At 30.8% G+C, this 25259-nt stretch overlaps 1 protein-coding gene and 1 long non-coding RNA gene across 11 annotated transcripts in view; both read right to left on the bottom strand.

Moving 5' to 3' along the window:
* The window catches only part of LOC127920765 (caldesmon, smooth muscle-like), a 60856-nt gene that overhangs the window by 11625 nt on the left and 23972 nt on the right, over positions 1 to 25259 (bottom strand). For all 4 annotated transcript variants that reach the window (XR_008107334.1, XM_052504802.1, XM_052504804.1 and 1 more), the window contains 2 exons: positions 4023 to 4106; positions 3309 to 3417 (listed from right to left, as the gene is read on the bottom strand). Coding sequence is in view for 3 of the 4 variants with exons in the window: in XM_052504802.1 (XP_052360762.1) it covers positions 3309 to 3417; positions 4023 to 4106 (193 nt within the window). In the remaining variant the exon portion in view is untranslated. The remainder of the gene's footprint in view (positions 1 to 3308; positions 3418 to 4022; positions 4107 to 25259) is intronic.
* Positions 1349 to 3195, bottom strand: LOC127920766 (uncharacterized). 7 transcript variants are annotated; one of them, XR_008107336.1, is made up of 5 exons: positions 2979 to 3195; positions 2797 to 2884; positions 2217 to 2750; positions 1987 to 2162; positions 1349 to 1749 (listed from the first exon to the last, which is right to left on the bottom strand). It is a non-coding gene; the product is annotated as an uncharacterized LOC127920766 (long non-coding RNA). The 7 variants fall into 7 exon arrangements; XR_008107339.1 differs by lacking the exon at positions 1349 to 1749 and having other exon boundaries at positions 1926 to 2162; positions 2217 to 2348; positions 2399 to 2750; XR_008107341.1 differs by lacking the exon at positions 1349 to 1749 and having other exon boundaries at positions 1926 to 2162; positions 2217 to 2348; positions 2443 to 2750.

Below are 25259 nucleotides of genomic sequence, written 5' to 3'. Positions count from 1 at the left end.
ACATAACGGGGTGTGTCACCGTGAGCCAACCATAACCACATAACAGGGGTGTGTCTCCGTGAGCCAACCATAACCACACTGCTGCTTTAGACTTGATGATATAGAATTGGCTCGTCTCAAAAGTGTGCAGTAATAAAAACGATTGTGGCCCCGGGGGTCAAAACTGAAGAAGGAAAAACCTGTATTGATTGTATATACGGGACATTATTTTGTATAGACGTGTCCAGTATAGAATGCTGTTGCCAGTCGTGTGATGAACTGAATTATTGCTTTATTGTCGACATGTTTACATTGAAGTAAACTCTACGTTGTTCTATCAGTTTCCTGTGGTTTTTATTTAGTCATCTACCATTATTTATGTGGTTTTTATTTAGTCATCTACCATTATTGATGTGGTTTTTATTTAGTCATCTACCATTATTGATGTGGTTTTTATTTAGTCATCTACCATTATTGATGTGGTTTTTATTTAGTCATCTACCATTATTGATGTGGTTTTTATTTAGTCATCTACCATTATTGATGTGGTTTTTATTTAGTCATCTACCATTATTGATGTGGTTTTTATTTAGTCATCTACCATTATTGATGTGGTTTTTATTTAGTCATCTACCATTATTGATGTGGTTTTTATTTAGTCATCTACCATTATTGATGTGGTTTTTATTTAGTCATCTACCATTATTGATGTGGTTTTTATTTAGTCATCTACCATTATTGATGTGGTTTTTATTTAGTCATCTACCATTATTGATGTGGTTTTTATTTAGTCATCTACCATTATTGATGTGGTTTGTGACACATTAGTTCCTAGTTGATTGAGAGATGACCGTTAGTCTATGATCTAGTACTGGTAGATCTAGTACTGGTAGTCTAAGGTCTAGTACTGGTAGATCTAGTACTGGTAGATCTAGTACAGGTAGATCTAGTACTGGTAGATCTAGTACTGGTAGATCTAGTACTGGTAGATCTAGTACTGCTAGTCTAAGATCTAGTACTGGTAGATCTAGTACAGGTAGATCTAGTACTGGTAGATCTAGTACTGGTAGATCTAGTACTGGTAGATCTAGTACTGGTAGATCTAGTACTGCTAGTCTAAGATCTAGTACTGCTAGTCTACGATCTAGTACAGCTAGTCTACGATCTAGTACTGGTAGATCTAGTACTGGCAGATCTAGTACTACTAGTCTAAGATCTAGTAGTATTAGTCTAAGATCTAGTACTGCTAGTCTATGATCTAGTACTGGTAGATCTAGTACTGCTAGTATATGATCTAGTACTGGTAGATCTAGTACTGCTAGTCTACGATCTAGTACTACTAGTCTAAGATCTAGTACTGGTAGATCTAATACTGGTAGATCTAGTACTACTAGTCTAAGATCTAGTACTGGTAGATCTAGTACAGGTAGATATAGTACTGCTAGTCTACGATCTAGTACTACTAGTCTAAGATCTAGTACTGGTAGATCTAGTACTGGTAGATCTAGTACTGGTAGATCTAGTACTACTAGTCTAAGATCTAGTACTGGTAGATCTAGTACTGGTAGATCTAGTACTGGTAGATCTAGTACTGGTAGATCTAGTACTACTAGTCTAAGATCTAGTACTGTCATATAGTAGAAGAGAATCCCAATCACTTGGTTGCATTGCCAAGGTGTGACTGCTAAGGAACTACTAGTAAATACCATAGAATTGCAACTAACAGACCTCTCCCTCCTGGACAGACATGGTGATACATTACTAACAGACCTCTCTCTCTCCTGGACAGACATGATGATACATTACTAACAGACCCCTCTCTCTCTCTCCTGGACAGACATGATGATACATTACTAACAGACCTCTCTCTCTCTCTCCTGGACAGACATGATGATACATTACTAACAGACCTCTCTCTCTCTCTCCCTGGACAGACATGATGATACATTACTAACAGACCTCTCTCTCTCTCTCCTGGACAGACATGATGATACATTACTAACAGACCTCTCTCTCTCCTGGACAGACATGATGATACATTACTAACAGACCTCTCTCTCTCCTGGACAGACATGATGATACATTACTAACAGACCTCTCTCTCTCCTGGACAGACATGGTGATACATTACTAACAGACCTCTCTCTCTCCTGGACAGACATGATGATACATTACTAACAGACCTCTCTCTCTCTCTCTCTCTCCTGGACAGACATGATGATACATTACTAACAGACCTCTCTCTCTCCTGGACAGACATGATGATACATTACTAACAGACCTCTCTCTCTCCTGGACAGACATGGTGATACATTACTAACAGACCTCTCTCTCTCCTGGACAGACATGATGATACATTACTAACAGACCTCTCTCTCTCTCTCTCCTGGACAGACATGATGATACATTACTAACAGACCTCTCTCTCTCCTGGACAGACATGATGATACATTACTAACAGACCTCTCTCTCTCCTGGACAGACATGATGATACATTACTAACAGACCTCTCTCTCTCCTGGACAGACATGATGATACATTACTAACAGACCTCTCTCTCTCCTGGACAGACATGATGATACATTACTAACAGACCTCTCTCTCTCCTGGACAGACATGGTGATACATTACTAACAGACCTCTCTCTCTCCTGGACAGACATGATGATACATTACTAACAGACCTCTCTCTCTCCTGGACAGACATGATGATACATTACTAACAGACCTCTCTCTCTCCTGGACAGACATGGTGATACATTACTAACAGACCTCTCTCTCTCTCCTGGACAGACATGATGATACATTACTAACAGACCTCTCTCTCTCCTGGACAGACATGATGATACATTACTAACAGACCTCTCTCTCTCCTGGACAGACATGATGATACATTACTAACAGACCTCTCTCTCTCCGGGACAGACATGATGATACATTACTAACAGACCTCTCTCTCTCTCTCTCCTGGACAGACATGATGATACATTACTAACAGACCTCTCTCTCTCCTGGACAGACATGGTGATACATTACTAACAGACCTCTCTCTCTCCTGGACTGACATGGTGATACATTACTAACAGACCTCTCTCTCTCTCTCTCTCCTGGACAGACATGGTGATACATTACTAACAGACCTCTCTCTCTCCTGGACAGACATTACATTTAAGTCATTTAGCAGACGCTCTTATCCAGAGCGACTTACAAATTGGCATGATGATACATTACTAACAGATGAATGGGATTGTTTTTACACAAAGCCAACAACTACACATCCAAAGCTGCCAATTTAAAACAAAGTAAATATGGGATGTAAGTGAGTCTTACTTGATTTCCCGTTTGTGTGCTCGTTGTAATCATCATCACCGACGGCAACCTTCTCATACTTGCCGTGAGCCATCATCACAAATTTGTACTTTTTACCAGAGGAGGCTCCCTAGAAAAGAGTTCCATATTGCAGTGAAAACAATATTACATCTATAATTTGTACAAATGCAGGTGTGTATCATTTCAATTGATTATTTTAAACACCAATTATATTCAAGAGTTACACACACCTTTGTGTTGACAGCTGTTTGTTTTGAATATAATCCACCAATTGAATAACAGACCTCATACAGTGTATTCGGGAAGTATTCAGACCTCTTGACTTTTTCCAAATTTTGTTACATTACAGCCTTATTCTAAAATGGATCAATTGCCCCCCTTATATAGACAGGTGTGTACCTTTACAAATCATGTCCAATCGGTTTAATTGACCACAGGTGGACTCCTATCAAGTTGCAGAAACATCTCAAGGATGATCAATGGAAACAGGATGCACATGAGCTTAATTTCGAGTCTCATTGCAAAGGGTCTGAATACTTATGTAAATAAGGTATTTCTGTTTTTTATTTTTAATACATTTGCAAATCATAAGGCTGTAACGTAACAACATTTAGAAAAATCTAACGGCTCGGAATACTTTCCGAATGCACGGTATATATATTATATAGTTTAATGAATGAATGGATTTGTTAATTAATTAATTAATTACACTACCTTCCCAGCTCTCCCAGAAGGGGAAGAGTCTCCTAGATTCTCCCAGAGGTTCTTCTTGCTCAGAACATCACCGGCCTTCACCTCCTGACAGAACAAACACACATGAACCATTAGAGAAGATACACACATCAACACGTTAATAACCTTCTGTCTCTCTTGTGCTTTACGATGTTATCAACACAAATATATAGACCAACAAAAATATGAACACGAACAGATAGTGGAAATAAATCTTATATTGTGTCGTGAATGTAGATACAGAGGCTTCTGTACCAATCAGGAGAGAGAGGTGGGGTTTGATTATTACTCTGCTATACTAACATCCCCCCAACAGGGGGCAGCGTTCCATAGAAACAGTAGAATCACCAGACAGGACACATCCTGGGAAATACAATATGACAATACGTGTCTGACTTGACATTGATAAAGTAGACCTACATATGAGACTGATGATAAAGACATAGGGGTGTAATATATTCACATATATGTTAGATATGACTGATGATAAAGACATAGGGGTGTAATATATTCACATATATGTTAGATATGACTGATGATAAAGACATAGGGGTGTAATATATTCACATATATGTTAGATATGACTGATGATAGAGACATAGGGTGGTAATATATTCACATATATGTTAGATATGACTGATGATAAAGACATAGGGTGTAATATATTCACATATATGTTAGATATGACTGATGATAAAGACATAGGGGTGGTAATATATTCACATATATGTTAGATATGACTGATGATAAAGACATAGGGGTGTAATATATTCACATATATGTTAGATATGACTGATGATAGAGACATAGGGGTGGTAATATATTCACATATATGTTAGATATGACTGATGATAAAGACATAGGGGTGGTAATATATTCACATATATGTTAGATATGACTGATGATAAAGACATAGGGGTGTAATATATTCACATATATGTTAGATATGACTGATGATAAAGACATAGGGGTGGTAATATATTCACATATATGTTAGATATGACTGATGATAAAGACATAGGGGTGGTAATATATTCACATATATGTTAGATATGACTGATGATAAAGACATAGGGGTGTAATATATTCACATATATGTTAGATATGACTGATGATAAAGACATAGGGGTGGTAATATATTCACATATATGTTAGATATGACTGATGATAAAGACATAGGGGTGGTAATATATTCACATATATGTTAGATATGACTGATGATAGAGACATAGGGGTGGTAATATATTCACATATATGTTAGATATGACTGATGATAAAGACATAGGGGTGTAATATATTCACATATATGTTAGATATGACTGATGATAAAGACATAGGGGTGTAATATATTCACATATATGTTAGATATGACTGATGATAAAGACATAGGGGTGTAATATATTCACATATATGTTAGATATGACTGATGATAAAGACATAGGGTGGTAATATATTCACATATATGTTAGATATGACTGATGATAAAGACATAGGGGTGTAATATATTCACATATATGTTAGATATGACTGATGATAAAGACATAGGGGTGTAATATATTCACATATATGTTAGATATGACTGATGATAAAGACATAGGGTGTAATATATTCACATATATGTTAGATATGACTGATGATAAAGACATAGGGTGGTAATATATTCACATATATGTTAGATATGACTGATGATAAAGACATAGGGGTGTAATATATTCACATATATGTTAGATATGACTGATGATAAAGACATAGGGTGGTAATATATTCACATATATGTTAGATATGACTGATGATAGAGACATAGGGGTGTAATATATTCACATATATGTTAGATATGACTGATGATAGAGACATAGGGTGTAATATATTCACATATATGTTAGATATGACTGATGATAAAGACATAGGGTGTAATATATTCACATATATGTTAGATATGACTGATGATAAAGACATAGGGGTGTAATATATTCACATATATGTTAGATATGACTGATGATAAAGACATAGGGTGTAATATATTCACATATATGTTAGATATGACTGATGATAGAGACATAGGGTGGTAATATATTCACATATATGTTAGATATGACTGATGATAAAGACATATATGGGACTGTGGTAATATATTCACATATATGTTAGATATGACTGATGATAGAGACATAGGGGTGTAATATATTCACATATATGTTAGATATGACTGATGATAGAGACATAGGGGTGTAATATATTCACATATATGTTAGATATGACTGATGATAAAGACATAGGGTGGTAATATATTCACATATATGTTAGATATGACTGATGATAAAGACATAGGGGTGTAATATATTCACATATATGTTAGATATGACTGATGATAAAGACATAGGGTGGTAATATATTCACATATATGTTAGATATGACTGATGATAAAGACATAGGGGTGGTAATATATTCACATATATGTTAGATATGACTGATGATAAAGACATAGGGGTGTAATATATTCACATATATGTTAGATATGACTGATGATAAAGACATAGGGGTGTAATATATTCACATATATGTTAGATATGACTGATGATAAAGACATAGGGGTGGTAATATATTCACATATATGTTAGATATGACTGATGATAGAGACATAGGGGTGTAATATATTCACATATATGTTAGATATGACTGATGATAAAGACATAGGGTGGTAATATATTCACATATATGTTAGATATGACTGATGATAGAGACATAGGGGTGTAATATATTCACATATATGTTAGATATGACTGATGATAAAGACATAGGGGTGGTAATATATTCACATATATGTTAGATATGACTGATGATAAAGACATAGGGGTGTAATATATTCACATATATGTTAGATATGACTGATGATAGAGACATAGGGGTGTAATATATTCACATATATGTTAGATATGACTGATGATAAAGACATAGGGGTGTAATATATTCACATATATGTTAGATATGACTGATGATAAAGACATAGGGGTGTAATATATTCACATATATGTTAGATATGACTGATGATAAAGACATAGGGGTGTAATATATTCACATATATGTTAGATATGACTGATGATAAAGACATAGGGGTGGTAATATATTCACATATATGTTAGATATGACTGATGATAAAGACATAGGGGTGGTAATATATTCACATATATGTTAGATATGACTGATGATAAAGACATAGGGTGGTAATATATTCACATATATGTTAGATATGACTGATGATAAAGACATAGGGTGGTAATATATTCACATATATGTTAGATATGACTGATGATAAAGACATAGGGGTGTAATATATTCACATATATGTTAGATATGACTGATGATAAAGACATAGGGGTGGTAATATATTCACATATATGTTAGATATGACTGATGATAAAGACATAGGGGTGTAATATATTCACATATATGTTAGATATGACTGATGATAAAGACATAGGGTGGTAATATATTCACATATATGTTAGATATGACTGATGATAAAGACATAGGGGTGTAATATATTCACATATATGTTAGATATGACTGATGATAAAGACATAGGGTGGTAATATATTCACATATATGTTAGATATGACTGATGATAAAGACATAGGGGTGGTAATATATTCACATATATGTTAGATATGACTGATGATAGAGACATAGGGTGGTAATATATTCACATATATGTTAGATATGACTGATGATAAAGACATAGGGTGGTAATATATTCACATATATGTTAGATATGACTGATGATAAAGACATAGGGGTGGTAATATATTCACATATATGTTAGATATGACTGATGATAAAGACATAGGGTGGTAATATATTCACATATATGTTAGATATGACTGATGATAAAGACATAGGGTGGTAATATATTCACATATATGTTAGATATGACTGATGATAAAGACATAGGGTGTAATATATTCACATATATGTTAATATATTCACATATAATATATTCACATATATGTTAGATATGACTGATGATAGAGACATAGGGTGTGTAATATATTCACATATATGTTAGATATGACTGATGATAGAGACATAGGGGTGGTAATATATTCACATATATGTTAGATATGACTGATGATAAAGACATAGGGGTGTAATATATTCACATATATGTTAGATATGACTGATGATAAAGACATAGGGGTGTAATATATTCACATATATGTTAGATATGACTGATGATAGAGACATAGGGGTGTAATATATTCACATATATGTTAGATATGACTGATGATAAAGACATAGGGTGGTAATATATTCACATATATGTTAGATATGACTGATGATAGAGACATAGGGTGGTAATATATTCACATATATGTTAGATATGACTGATGATAAAGACATAGGGGTGTAATATATTCACATATATGTTAGATATGACTGATGATAAAGACATAGGGGTGTAATATATTCACATATATGTTAGATATGACTGATGATAAAGACATAGGGGTGTAATATATTCACATATATGTTAGATATGACTGATGATAAAGACATAGGGTGTAATATATTCACATATATGTTAGATATGACTGATGATAAAGACATAGGGGTGTAATATATTCACATATATGTTAGATATGACTGATGATAAAGACATAGGGGTGTAATATATTCACATATATGTTAGATATGACTGATGATAAAGACATAGGGGTGTAATATATTCACATATATGTTAGATATGACTGATGATAAAGACATAGGGGTGTAATATATTCACATATATGTTAGATATGACTGATGATAAAGACATAGGGTGGTAATATATTCACATATATGTTAGATATGACTGATGATAAAGACATAGGGGTGTAATATATTCACATATATGTTAGATATGACTGATGATAAAGACATAGGGGTGTAATATATTCACATATATGTTAGATATGACTGATGATAAAGACATAGGGGTGTAATATATTCACATATATGTTAGATATGACTGATGATAAAGACATAGGGGTGTAATATATTCACATATATGTTAGATATGACTGATGATAAAGACATAGGGGTGTAATATATTCACATATATGTTAGATATGACTGATGATAAAGACATAGGGGTGTAATATATTCACATATATGTTAGATATGACTGATGATAAAGACATAGGGGTGTAATATATTCACATATATGTTAGATATGACTGATGATAAAGACATAGGGGTGGTAATATATTCACATATATGTTAGATATGACTGATGATAGAGACATAGGGTGGTAATATATTCACATATATGTTAGATATGACTGATGATAAAGACATAGGGGTGTAATATATTCACATATATGTTAGATATGACTGATGATAAAGACATAGGGTGGTAATATATTCACATATATGTTAGATATGACTGATGATAAAGACATAGGGTATTCACATAATATATTCACATATATGTTAGATATGACTGATGATAAAGACATAGGGTGGTAATATATTCACATATATGTTAGATATGACTGATGATAAAGACATAGGGGTGTAATATATTCACATATATGTTAGATATGACTGATGATAAAGACATAGGGGTGGTAATATATTCACATATATGTTAGATATGACTGATGATAAAGACATAGGGTGGTAATATATTCACATATATGTTAGATATGACTGATGATAAAGACATAGGGTGGTAATATATTCACATATATGTTAGATATGACTGATGATAGAGACATAGGGGTGGTAATATATTCACATATATGTTAGATATGACTGATGATAATTCAGACATAGACATAGGGTGGTAATATATTCACATATATGTTAGATATGACTGATGATAGAGACATAGGGGTGTAATATATTCACATATATGTTAGATATGACTGATGATAAAGACATAGGGTGGTAATATATTCACATATATGTTAGATATGACTGATGATAAAGACATAGGGTGGTAATATATTCACATATATATGTTAGATATGACTGATGATAGAGACATAGGGTGGTAATATATTCACATATATGTTAGATATGACTGATGATAAAGAGACATAGTTAGATATGACTGATGATAAAGACATAGGGGTGTAATATATTCACATATATGTTAGATATGACTGATGATAAAGACATAGGGTGTAATATATTCACATATATGTTAGATATGACTGATGATAAAGACATAGGGGTGTAATATATTCACATATATGTTAGATATGACTGATGATAAAGACATAGGGGTGTAATATATTCACATATATGTTAGATATGACTGATGATAAAGACATAGGGGTGTAATATATTCACATATATGTTAGATATGACTGATGATAAAGACATAGGGGTGTAATATATTCACATATATGTTAGATATGACTGATGATAAAGACATAGGGGTGTAATATATTCACATATATGTTAGATATGACTGATGATAAAGACATAGGGTGGTAATATATTCACATATATGTTAGATATGACTGATGATAAAGACATAGGGGTGGTAATATATTCACATATATGTTAGATATGACTGATGATAAAGACATAGGGGTGTAATATATTCACATATATGTTAGATATGACTGATGATAAAGACATAGGGGTGTAATATATTCACATATATGTTAGATATGACTGATGATAAAGACATAGGGGTGTAATATATTCACATATATGTTAGATATGACTGATGATAAAGACATAGGGTGGTAATATATTCACATATATGTTAGATATGACTGATGATAAAGACATAGGGGTGTAATATATTCACATATATGTTAGATATGACTGATGATAAAGACATAGGGGTGTAATATATTCACATATATGTTAGATATGACTGATGATAAAGACATAGGGGTGTAATATATTCACATATATGTTAGATATGACTGATGATAAAGACATAGGGTGTAATATATTCACATATATGATTAAAGATATGACTGATGATAAAGACATAGGGGTGTAATATATTCACATATATGTTAGATATGACTGATGATAAAGACATAGGGTGGTAATATATTCACATATATGTTAGATATGACTGATGATAAAGACACATAGGATATGACTGATGTAATATATTCACATATATGTTAGATATGACTGATGATAGAGACATAGGGGTGGTAATATATTCACATATATGTTAGATATGACTGATGATAAAGACATAGGGGTTGTAATATATTCACATATATGTTAGATATGACTGATGATAAAGACATAGGGGTGGTAATATATTCACATATATGTTAGATATGACTGATGATAAAGACATAGGGGTGTAATATATTCACATATATGTTAGATATGACTGATGATAAAGACATAGGGTGGTAATATATTCACATATATGTTAGATATGACTGATGATAAAGACATAGGGGTGGTAATATATTCACACATATGTTCGATATGACTGATGATAAAGACATAGGGGTGTGTAATATATTCACATATATATGTTAGATATGACTGATGATAGAGACATAGGGTGTAATATATTCACATATATGTTAGATATGACTGATGATAAAGACATAGGGGTGTAATATATTCACATATATGTTAGATATGACTGATGATAAAGACATAGGGTGGTAATATATTCACATATATGTTAGATATGACTGATGATAAAGACATAGGGGTGTAATATATTCACATATATGTTAGATATGACTGATGATAAAGACATAGGGGTGGTAATATATTCACATATATGTTAGATATGACTGATGATAAAGACATAGGGTGTAATATATTCACATATATGTTAGATATGACTGATGATAAAGACATAGGGGTGTAATATATTCACATATATGTTAGATATGACTGATGATAAAGACATAGGGGTGTAATATATTCACATATATGTTAGATATGACTGATGATAAAGACATAGATATGACTGATGATAAAGACATAATATATTCACATATATGTTAGATATGACTGATGATAAAGACATAGGGGTGTAATATATTCACATATATGTTAGATATGACTGATGATAAAGACATAGGGGTGTAATATATTCACATATATGTTAGATATGACTGATGATAAAGACATAGGGTGGTAATATATTCACATATATGTTAGATATGACTGATGATAAAGACATAGGGTGGTAATATATTCACATATATGTTAGATATGACTGATGATAAAGACATAGGGGTGTAATATATTCACATATATGTTAGATATGACTGATGATAAAGACATAGGGGTGGTAATATATTCACATATATGTTAGATATGACTGATGATAAAGACATAGGGGTGGTAATATATTCACATATATGTTAGATATGACTGATGATAGAGACATAGGGTTAGATATGACTAATATATTCACATATATGTTAGATATGACTGATGATAAAGACATAGGGGTGGTAATATATTCACATATATGTTAGATATGACTGATGATAAAGACATAGGGGTGTAATATATTCACATATATGTTAGATATGACTGATGATAAAGACATAGGGTGGTAATATATTCACATATATGTTAGATATGACTGATGATAAAGACATAGGGGTGTAATATATTCACATATATGTTAGATATGACTGATGATAAAGACATAGGGGTGGTAATATATTCACATATATGTTAGATATGACTGATGATAGAGACATAGGGGTGTAATATATTCACATATATGTTAGATATGACTGATGATAAAGACATAGGGGTGTAATATATTCACATATATGTTAGATATGACTGATGATAAAGACATAGGGTGTAATATATTCACATATATGTTAGATATGACTGATGATAAAGACATAGGGTGTAATATATTCACATATATGTTAGATATGACTGATGATAAAGACATAGGGGTGGTATATTCACATATATGTTAGATATGACTGATGATAGAGACATATGACTGATATGACTGATGATAAAGACATATATATGTTAGATATGACTGATGATAAAGACATAGGTGGTAATATATTCACATATATGTTAGATATGACTGATGATAAAGACATAGGGGTGGTAATATATTCACATATATGTTAGATATGACTGATGATAAAGACATAGGGGTGGTAATATATTCACATATATGTTAGATATGACTGATGATAAAGACATAGGGTGGTAATATATTCACATATATGTTAGATATGACTGATGATAAAGACATAGGGGTGTAATATATTCACATATATGTTAGATATGACTGATGATAAAGACATAGGGGTGGTAATATATTCACATATATATATTCACATATATGTTAGATATGACTGATGATAAAGACATAGGGGTGTAATATATTCACATATATGTTAGATATGACTGATGATAAAGACATAGGGGTGTAATATATTCACATATATGTTAGATATGACTGATGATAAAGACATAGGGGTGTAATATATTCACATATATGTTAGATATGACTGATGATAAAGACATAGGGTGGTAATATATTCACATATATGTTAGATATGACTGATGATAAAGACATAGGGGTGTGTAATATATTCACATATATGTTAAAGACATAGGGGTGTAATATATTCACATATATGTTAGTATGACTGATGATGACTGATGATGATGATAAAGACATAGGGGTGTAATATATTCACATATATGTTAGATATGACTGATGATAAAGACATAGGGTGGTAATATATTCACATATATGTTAGATATGACTGATGATAAAGACATAGGGGTGTAATATATTCACATATATGTTAGATATGACTGATGATAAAGACATATGATGACTGATGATAAAGACATAGGTGTAATATATTCACATATATGTTAGATATGACTGATGATAAAGACATAGGGTGGTAATATATTCACATATATGTTAGATATGACTGATGATAAAGACATAGGGGTGTAATATATTCACATATATGTTAGATATGACTGATGATAAAGACATAGGTGGTAATATATTCACATATATGTTAGATATGACTGATGATAAAGACATAGGGGTGTAATATATTCACATATATGTTAGATATGACTGATGATAGAAGACATAGGGGTGTAATATATTCACATATATGTTAGATATGACTGATGATAAAGACATAGGGGTGGTAATATATTCACATATATGTTAGATATGACTGATGATAAAGACATAGGGGTGTAATATATTCACATATATGTTAGATATGACTGATGATAAAGACATAGGGTGTAATATATTCACATATATGTTAGATATGACTGATGATAAAGACATAGGGTGTAATATATTCACATATATGTTAGATATGACTGATGATAAAGACATAGGGGTGTAATATATTCACATATATGTTAGATATGACTGATGATAAAGACATAGGGGTGTAATATATTCACATATATGTTAGATATGACTGATGATAAAGACATAGGGGTGTAATATATTCACATATATGTTAGATATGACTGATGATAAAGACATAGGGGTGTAATATATTCACATATATGTTAGATATGACTGATGATAAAGACATAGGGGTGTTAATATATTCACATATTCACATATATGTTAGATATGACTGATGATAAAGACATAGGGGTGTAATATATTCACATATATGTTAGATATGACTGATGATAAAGACATAGGGGTGTGTAATATATTCACATATATGTTAGATATGACTGATGATAAAGACATAGGGGTGTAATATATTCACATATATGTTAGATATGACTGATGATAAAGACATAGGGTGTAATATATTCACATATATGTTAGATATGACTGATGATAAAGACATAGGGGTGTAATATATTCACATATATGTTAGATATGACTGATGATAAAGACATAGGGGTGTAATATATTCACATATATGTTAGATATGACTGATGATAAAGACATAGGGGTGTAATATATTCACATATATGTTAGATATGACTGATGATAAAGACATAGGGGTGTAATATATTCACATATATGTTAGATATGACTGATGATAAAGACATAGGGGTGTAATATATTCACATATATGTTAGATATGACTGATGATAAAGACATAGGGGTGTAATATATTCACATATATGTTAGATATGACTGATGATAAAGACATAGGGGTGTAATATATTCACATATATGTTAGATATGACTGATGATAAAGACATAGGGGTGTAATATATTCACATATATGTTAGATATGACTGATGATAAAGACATAGGGTGTAATATATTCACATATATGTTAGATATGACTGATGATAAAGACATAGGGGTGGTAATATATTCACTGATATATGTTATATATGACTGATGATAAAGACATAGGGGTGTAATATATTCACATATATGTTAGATATGACTGATGATAAAGACATAGGGGTGGTAATATATTCACATATATGTTAGATATGACTGATGATAAAGACATAGGGGTGTAATATATTCACATATATGTTAGATATGACTGATGATAAAGACATAGGGGTGTAATATATTCACATATATGTTAGATATGACTGATGATAAAGACATAGGGGTGTAATATATTCACATATATGTTAGATATGACTGATGATAAAGACATAGGGGTGTAATATATTCACATATATGTTAGATATGACTGATGATAAAGACATAGGGGTGTAATATATTCACATATATGTTAGATATGACTGATGATAAAGACATAGGGGTGGTAATATATTCACATATATGTTAGATATGACTGATGATAAAGACATAGGGGTGTAATATATTCACATATATGTTAGATATGACTGATGATAAAGACATAGGGGTGTAATATATTCACATATATGTTAGATATGACTGATGATAAAGACATAGGGGTGTAATATATTCACATATATGTTAGATATGACTGATGATAAAGACATAGGGGTGTAATATATTCACATATATGTTAGATATGACTGATGATAAAGACATAGGGGACATGTAATATATTCACATATATGTTAGATATGACTGATGATAAAGACATAGGGGTGTAATATATTCACATATATGTTAGATATGACTGATGATAAAGACATAGGGGTGTAATATATTCACATATATGTTAGATATGACTGATGATAAAGACATAGGGGTGTAATATATTCACATATATGTTAGATATGACTGATGATAAAGACATAGGGGTGTAATATATTCACATATATGTTAGATATGACTGATGATAAAGACATAGGGGTGTAATATATTCACATATATGTTAGATATGACTGATGATAAAGACATAGGGTGTAATATATTCACATATATGTTAGATATGACTGATGATAAAGACATAGGGGTGTAATATATTCACATATATGTTAGATATGACTGATGATAAAGACATAGGGTGTAATATATTCACATATATGTTAGATATGACTGATGATAAAGACATAGGGGTGTAATATATTCACATATATGTTAGATATGACTGATGATAAAGACATAGGGGTGTAATATATTCACATATATGTTAGATATGACTGATGATAAAGACATAGGGGTGTAATATATTCACATATATGTTAGATATGACTGATGATAAAGACATAGGGGTGTAATATATTCACATATATGTTAGATATGACTGATGATAAAGACATAGGGGTAAATATATTCACATATATGTTAGATATGACTGATGATAAAGACATAGGGGTGTAATATATTCACATATATGTTAGATATGACTGATGATAAAGACATAGGGGTGTAATATATTCACATATATGTTAGATATGACTGATGATAAAGACATAGGGTGTAATATATTCACATATATGTTAGATATGACTGATGATAAAGACATAGGGGTGTAATATATTCACATATATGTTAGATATGACTGATATGACTAGAGACATAGGGGTGTAATATATTCACATATATGTTAGATATGACTGATGATAAAGACATAGGGGTGTAATATATTCACATATATGTTAGATATGACTGATGATAAAGACATAGGGGTGTAATATATTCACATATATGTTAGATATGACTGATGATAAAGACATAGGGTGTAATATATTCACATATATGTTAGATATGACTGATATAAAGACATAGGGGTGAATATATTCAAAGACACTGATGATAAAGACATAGGGGTGTAATATATTCACATATATGTTAGATATGACTGATGATAAAGACATAGGGGTGGTAATATATTCACATATATGTTAGATATGACTGATGATAAAGACATAGGTGTAATATATTCACATATATGTTAGATATGACTGATGATAAAGACATAGGGGTGTAATATATTCACATATATGTTAGATATGACTGATGATAAAGACATAGGGGTGGTAATATATTCACATATATGTTAGATATGACTGATGATAAAGACATAGGGGTGTAATATATTCACATATATGTTAGATATGACTGATGATAAAGACATAGGGGTGGTAATATATTCACATATATGTTAGATATGACTGATGATAAAGACATAGGGGTGTAATATATTCACATATATGTTAGATATGACTGATGATAAAGACATAGGGGTAATATATTCACATATATGTTAGATATGACTAATATATTAATATATTCACATATATGTTAGATATGACTGATGATAAAGACATAGGGGTGTAATATATTCACATATATGTTAGATATGACTGATGATAAAGACATAGGGGTGTAATATATTCACATATATGTTAGATATGACTGATATAAAGACATGATGATATGACTGACATAGGGGTGGTAATATATTCACATATATGTTAGATATGACTGATGATAAAGACATAGGGGTGTAATATATTCACATATATGTTAGATATGACTGATGATAAAGACATAGGGGTGGTAATATATTCACATATATGTTAGATATGACTGATGATAAAGACATAGGGGTGGTAATATATTCACATATATGTTAGATATGACTGATGATAAAGACATAGGGGTGTAATATATTCACATATATGTAATATGACTTGATAAAGACACACATATATGTTAGATATGACTGATGATAAAGACATAGGGGTGTAATATATTCACATATATGTTAGATATGACTGATGATAAAGACATAGGATGACTGATAATATATATATTCACATATATGTTAGATATGACTGATGATAAAGACATAGGGGTGTAATATATTCACATATATGTTAGATATGACTGATGATAAAGACATAGGGGTGGTAATATATTCACATATATGTTAGATATGACTGATGATAAAGACATAGGGTGGTAATATATTCACATATATGTTAGATATGACTGATGATAAAGACATAGGGTGTAATATATTCACATATATGTTAGATATGACTGATGATAAAGACATAGGGGTGGTAATATATTCACATATATGTTAGATATGACTGATGATAAAGACATAGGGGTGTAATATATTCACATATATGTTAGATATGACTGATGATAAAGACATAGGGTGTAATATATTCACATATATGTTAGATATGACTGATGATAAAGACATAGGGTGGTAATATATTCACATATATGTTAGATATGACTGATGATAAAGACATAGGGGTGTAATATATTCACATATATGTTAGATATGACTGATGATAAAGACATAGGGTGTGTAATATATTCACATATATGTTAGATATGACTGATGATAAAGACATAGGGGTGTAATATATTCACATATATGTAATATATTCACACATATATGTTAGATATGACTGATGATAAAGACATAGGGGTGGTAATATATTCACATATATGTTAGATATGACTGATGATAAAGACATAGGGTGTAATATATTCACATATATGTTAGATATGACTGATGATAGAAGACATAGGGTGGTAATATATTCACATATATGTTAGATATGACTGACATAGATAAAGACATAGGGGTGGTAATATATTCACATATATGTTAGATATGACTGATGATAAAGACATAGGGGTGGTAATATATTCACATATATGTTAGATATGACTGATGATAAAGACATAGGGGTGGTAATATATTCACATATATGTTAGATATGACTGATGATAAAGACATAGGGGTGGTAATATATTCACATATATGTTAGATATGACTGATGATAAAGACATAGGGGTGGTAATATATTCACATATATGTTAGATATGACTGATGATAAAGAATATATTCACATATATGTTAGATATGACTGATGATAAAGACATAATATATTCACATATATGTTAGATATGACTGATGATAAAGACATAGGGTGGTAATATATTCACATATATGTTATGATATGACTGATGATAAAGACATAGGACATAGGGGGTAATATATTCACATATATGTTAGATATGACTGATGATAAAGACATAGGGGTGTAATATATTCACATATATGTTAGATATGACTGATGATAAAGACATAGGGTGTAATATATTCACATATATGTTAGATATGACTGATGATAAAGACATAGGGGTGTAATATATTCACATATATGTTAGATATGACTGATATAAAGACTGAATATATTCACATAAAGATATGACTGGGACATAGGGGTGTAATATATTCACATATATGTTAGATATGACTGATGATAAAGAGACATAGGGGTGGTAATATATTCACATATATGTTAGATATGACTGATGATAAAGACATAGGGGTGGTAATATATTCACATATATGTTAGATATGACTGATGATAAAGACATAGGGTGGTAATATATTCACATATATGTTAGATATGACTGATGATAAAGACATAGGGGTGGTAATATATTCACATATATGTTAGATATGACTGATGATAAAGACATAGGGGTGGTAATATATTCACATATATGTTAGATATGACTGATGATAGAGACATAGGGTGGTAATATATTCACATATATGTTAGATATGACTGATGATAAAGACATAGGGGTGTAATATATTCACATATATGTTAGATATGACTGATGATAAAGACATAGGGGTGTAATATATTCACATATATGTTAGATATGACTGATGATAAAGACATAGGGGTGGTAATATATTCACATATATGTTAGATATGACTGATGATAAAGACATAGGGGTGTAATATATTCACATATATGTTAGATATGACTGATGATAAAGACATAGGGGTGGTAATATATTCACATATATGTTAGATATGACTGATGATAAAGACATAGGGGTGGTAATATATTCACATATATGTTAGATATGACTGATGATAAAGACATAGGGGTGGTAATATATTCACATATATGTTAGATATGACTGATGATAAAGACATAGGGGTGTAATATATTCACATATATGTTAGATATGACTGATGATAAAGACATAGGGGTGATAGTAATATATTCACATATATGTTAGATATGACTGATGATAAAGACATAGGGGTGTAATATATTCACATATATGTTAGATATGACTGATGATAAAGACATAGGGGTGTAATATATTCACATATATGTTAGATATGACTGATGATGATAAAGACATAGGGGTATGACTAATATATTCACATATATGTTAGATATGACTGATGATAAAGACATAGGGGTGGTAATATATTCACATATATGTTAGATATGACTGATGATAAACATAGACATATAGGGTGGTAATATATTCACATATATGTTAGATATGACTGATGATAAAGACATAGGGTGTAATATATTCACATATATGTTAGATATGACTGATGATAAAGACATAGGGGTGTAATATATTCACATATATGTTAGATATGACTGATGATAAAGACATAGGGGTGTAATATATTCACATATATGTTAGATATGACTGATGATAAAGACATAGGGGTGGTAATATATTCACATATATGTTAGATATGACTGATGATAAAGACATAGGGTGGTAATATATTCACATATATGTTAGATATGACTGATGATAAAGACATAGGGTGGTAATATATTCACATATATGTTAGATATGACTGATGATAAAGACATAGGGGTGTAATATATTCACATATATGTTAGATATGACTGATGATAAAGACATAGGGTGGTAATATATTCACATATATGTTAGATATGACTGATGATAAAGACATAGGGGTGTAATATATTCACATATATGTTAGATATGACTGATGATAAAGACATAGGGGTGTAATATATTCACATATATGTTAGATATGACTGATGATAAAGAGACATAGGGGTGATGATAATATATTCACATATATGTTAGATATGACTGATGATAAAGACATAGGGGTGTAATATATTCACATATATGTTAGATATGACTGATGATAAAGACATAGGGGTGGTAATATATTCACATATATGTTAGATATGACTGATGATAGAGACATAGGGGTGGTAATATATTCACATATATGTTAGATATGACTGATGATAAAGACATAGGGGTGGTAATATATTCACATATATGTTAGATATGACTGATGATAAAGACATAGGGTGTAATATATTCACATATATGTTAGATATGACTGATGATAAAGACATAGGGTGTAATATATTCACATATATGTTAGATATGACTGATGATAAAGACATAGGGGTGTAATATATTCACATATATGTTAGATATGACTGATGATAAAGACATAGGGGTGTAATATATTCACATATATGTTAGATATGACTGATGATAAAGACATAGGGTGTAATATATTCACATATATGTTAGATATGACTGATGATAAAGACATAGGGGTGTAATATATTCACATATATGTTAGATATGACTGATGATAAAGACATAGGGTGTAATATATTCACATATATGTTAGATATGACTGATGATAAAGACATAGGGTGGTAATATATTCACATATATGTTAGATATGACTGATGATAAAGACATAGGGGTGTAATATATTCACATATATGTTAGATATGACTGATGATAAAGACATAGGGGTGGTAATATATTCACATATATGTTAGATATGACTGATGATAAAGACATAGGGGTGGTAATATATTCACATATATGTTAGATATGACTGATGATAAAGACATAGGGGTGGTAATATATTCACATATATGTTAGATATGACTGATGATAAAGACATAGGGGTGTAATATATTCACATATATGTTAGATATGACTGATGATAAAGACATAGGGGTGGTAATATATTCACATATATGTTAGATATGACTGATGATAAAGACAGACATATATGTTAGATATGACTGATGATAATATATATATTCACATATATGTTAGATATGACTGATGATAAAGACATAGGGGTGGTAATATATTCACATATATGTTAGATATGACTGATGATAAAGACATAGGGGTGTAATATATTCACATATATGTTAGATATGACTGATGATAAAGACATAGGGGTGGTAATATATTCACATATATGTTAGATATGACTGATGATAAAGACATAGGGGTGTAATATATTCACATATATGTTAGATATGACTGATGATAAAGACATAGGGTGTAATATATTCACATATATGTTAGATATGACTGATGATAATATATTATTCACATATATGTTAGATATGACTGATGATAAAGACATAGGGGTGGTAATATATTCACATATATGTTAGATATGACTGATGATAAAGACATAGGGGTGTAATATATTCACATATATGTTAGATATGACTGATGATAAAGACATAGGGGTGACATAGGGGTGTAATATATTCACATATATGTTAGATATGACTGATGATAAAGACATAGGGGTGTAATATATTCACATATATGTTAGATATGACTGATGATAAAGACATAGGGGTGGTAATATATTCACATATATGTTAGATATGACTGATGATAAAGACATAGGGTGTAATATATTCACATATATGTTAGATATGACTGATGATAAAGACATAGGGGTGTAATATATTCACATATATGTTAGATATGACTGATGATAAAGACATAGGGGTGGTAATATATTCACATATATGTTAGATATGACTGATGATAAAGACATAGGGTGGTAATATATTCACATATATGTTAGATATGACTGATGATAAAGACATAGGGGTGTAATATATTCACATATATGTTAGATATGACTGATGATAAAGACATAGGGGTGTAATATATTCACATATATGTTAGATATGACTGATGATAAAGACATAGGGGTGTAATATATTCACATATATGTTAGATATGACTGATGATAAAGACATAGGGTGGTAATATATTCACATATATGTTAGATATGACTGATGATAAAGACATAGGGGTGTAATATATTCACATATATGTTAGATATGACTGATGATAAAGACATAGGGGTGTAATATATTCACATATATGTTAGATATGACTGATGATAAAGACATAGGGTGGTAATATATTCACATATATGTTAGATATGACTGATGATAAAGACATAGGGGTGTAATATATTCACATATATGTTAGATATGACTGATGATAAAGACATAGGGGTGTAATATATTCACATATATGTTAGATATGACTGATGATAAAGACATAGGGTGTAATATATTCACATATATGTTAGATATGACTGATGATAAAGACATAGGGGTAGGTAATATATTCACATATATGTTAGATATGACTGATGATAAAGACATAGGGGTGTAATATATTCACATATATGTTAGATATGACTGATGATAAAGACATAGGGTGTAATATATTCACATATATGTTAGATATGACTGATGATAAAGACATAGGGTGGTAATATATTCACATATATGTTAGATATGACTGATGATAAAGACATAGGGGTGTAATATATTCACATATATGTTAGATATGACTGATGATAAAGACATAGGGTGGTAATATATTCACATATATGTTAGATATGACTGATGATAAAGACATAGGGTGGTAATATATTCACATATATGTTAGATATGACTGATGATAAAGACATAGGGGTGTAATATATTCACATATATGTTAGATATGACTGATGATAAAGACATAGGGTGGTAATATATTCACATATATGTTAGATATGACTGATGATAAAGACATAGGGGTGTAATATATTCACATATATGTTAGATATGACTGATGATAAAGACATAGGGGTGGTAATATATTCACATATATGTTAGATATGACTGATGATAAAGACATAGGGGTGTAATATATTCACATATATGTTAGATATGACTGATGATAAAGACATAGGGTGGTAATATATTCACATATATGTTAGATATGACTGATGATAAAGACATAGGGTGGTAATATATTCACATATATGTTAGATATGACTGATGATAAAGACATAGGGGTGTAATATATTCACATATATGTTAGATATGACTGATGATAAAGACATAGGGGTGGTAATATATTCACATATATGTTAGATATGACTGATGATAAAGACATAGGGGTGTAATATATTCACATATATGTTAGATATGACTGATGATAAAGACATAGGGGTGTAATATATTCACATATATGTTAGATATGACTGATGATAAAGACATAGGGGTGTAATATATTCACATATATGTTAGATATGACTGATGATAAAGACATAGGGTGGTAATATATTCACATATATGTTAGATATGACTGATGATAAAGACATAGGGGTGTAATATATTCACATATATGTTAGATATGACTGATGATAAAGACATAGGGGTGTAATATATTCACATATATGTTAGATATGACTGATGATAAAGACATAGGGGTGTAATATATTCACATATATGTTAGATATGACTGATGATAAAGACATAGGGTGGTAATATATTCACATATATGTTAGATATGACTGATGATAAAGACATAGGGGTGTAATATATTCACATATATGTTAGATATGACTGATGATAAAGACATAGGGTGGTAATATATTCACATATATGTTAGATATGACTGATGATAAAGACATAGGGGTGTAATATATTCACATATATGTTAGATATGACTGATGATAAAGACATAGGGGTGTAATATATTCACATATATGTTAGATATGACTGATGATAAAGACATAGGGTGGTAATATATTCACATATATGTTAGATATGACTGATGATAAAGACATAGGGGTGGTAATATATTCACATATATGTTAGATATGACTGATGATAGAGACATAGGGTGGTAATATATTCACATATATGTTAGATATGACTGATGA

Source organism: Oncorhynchus keta, unplaced genomic scaffold, assembly GCF_023373465.1.
Source record: "Oncorhynchus keta strain PuntledgeMale-10-30-2019 unplaced genomic scaffold, Oket_V2 Un_contig_204_pilon_pilon, whole genome shotgun sequence".
NCBI lineage: Eukaryota > Metazoa > Chordata > Actinopteri > Salmoniformes > Salmonidae > Oncorhynchus > Oncorhynchus keta.
Note: the sequence above shows the minus strand (reverse complement) of the source record. Positions and strands in the feature narration are given on the sequence as shown.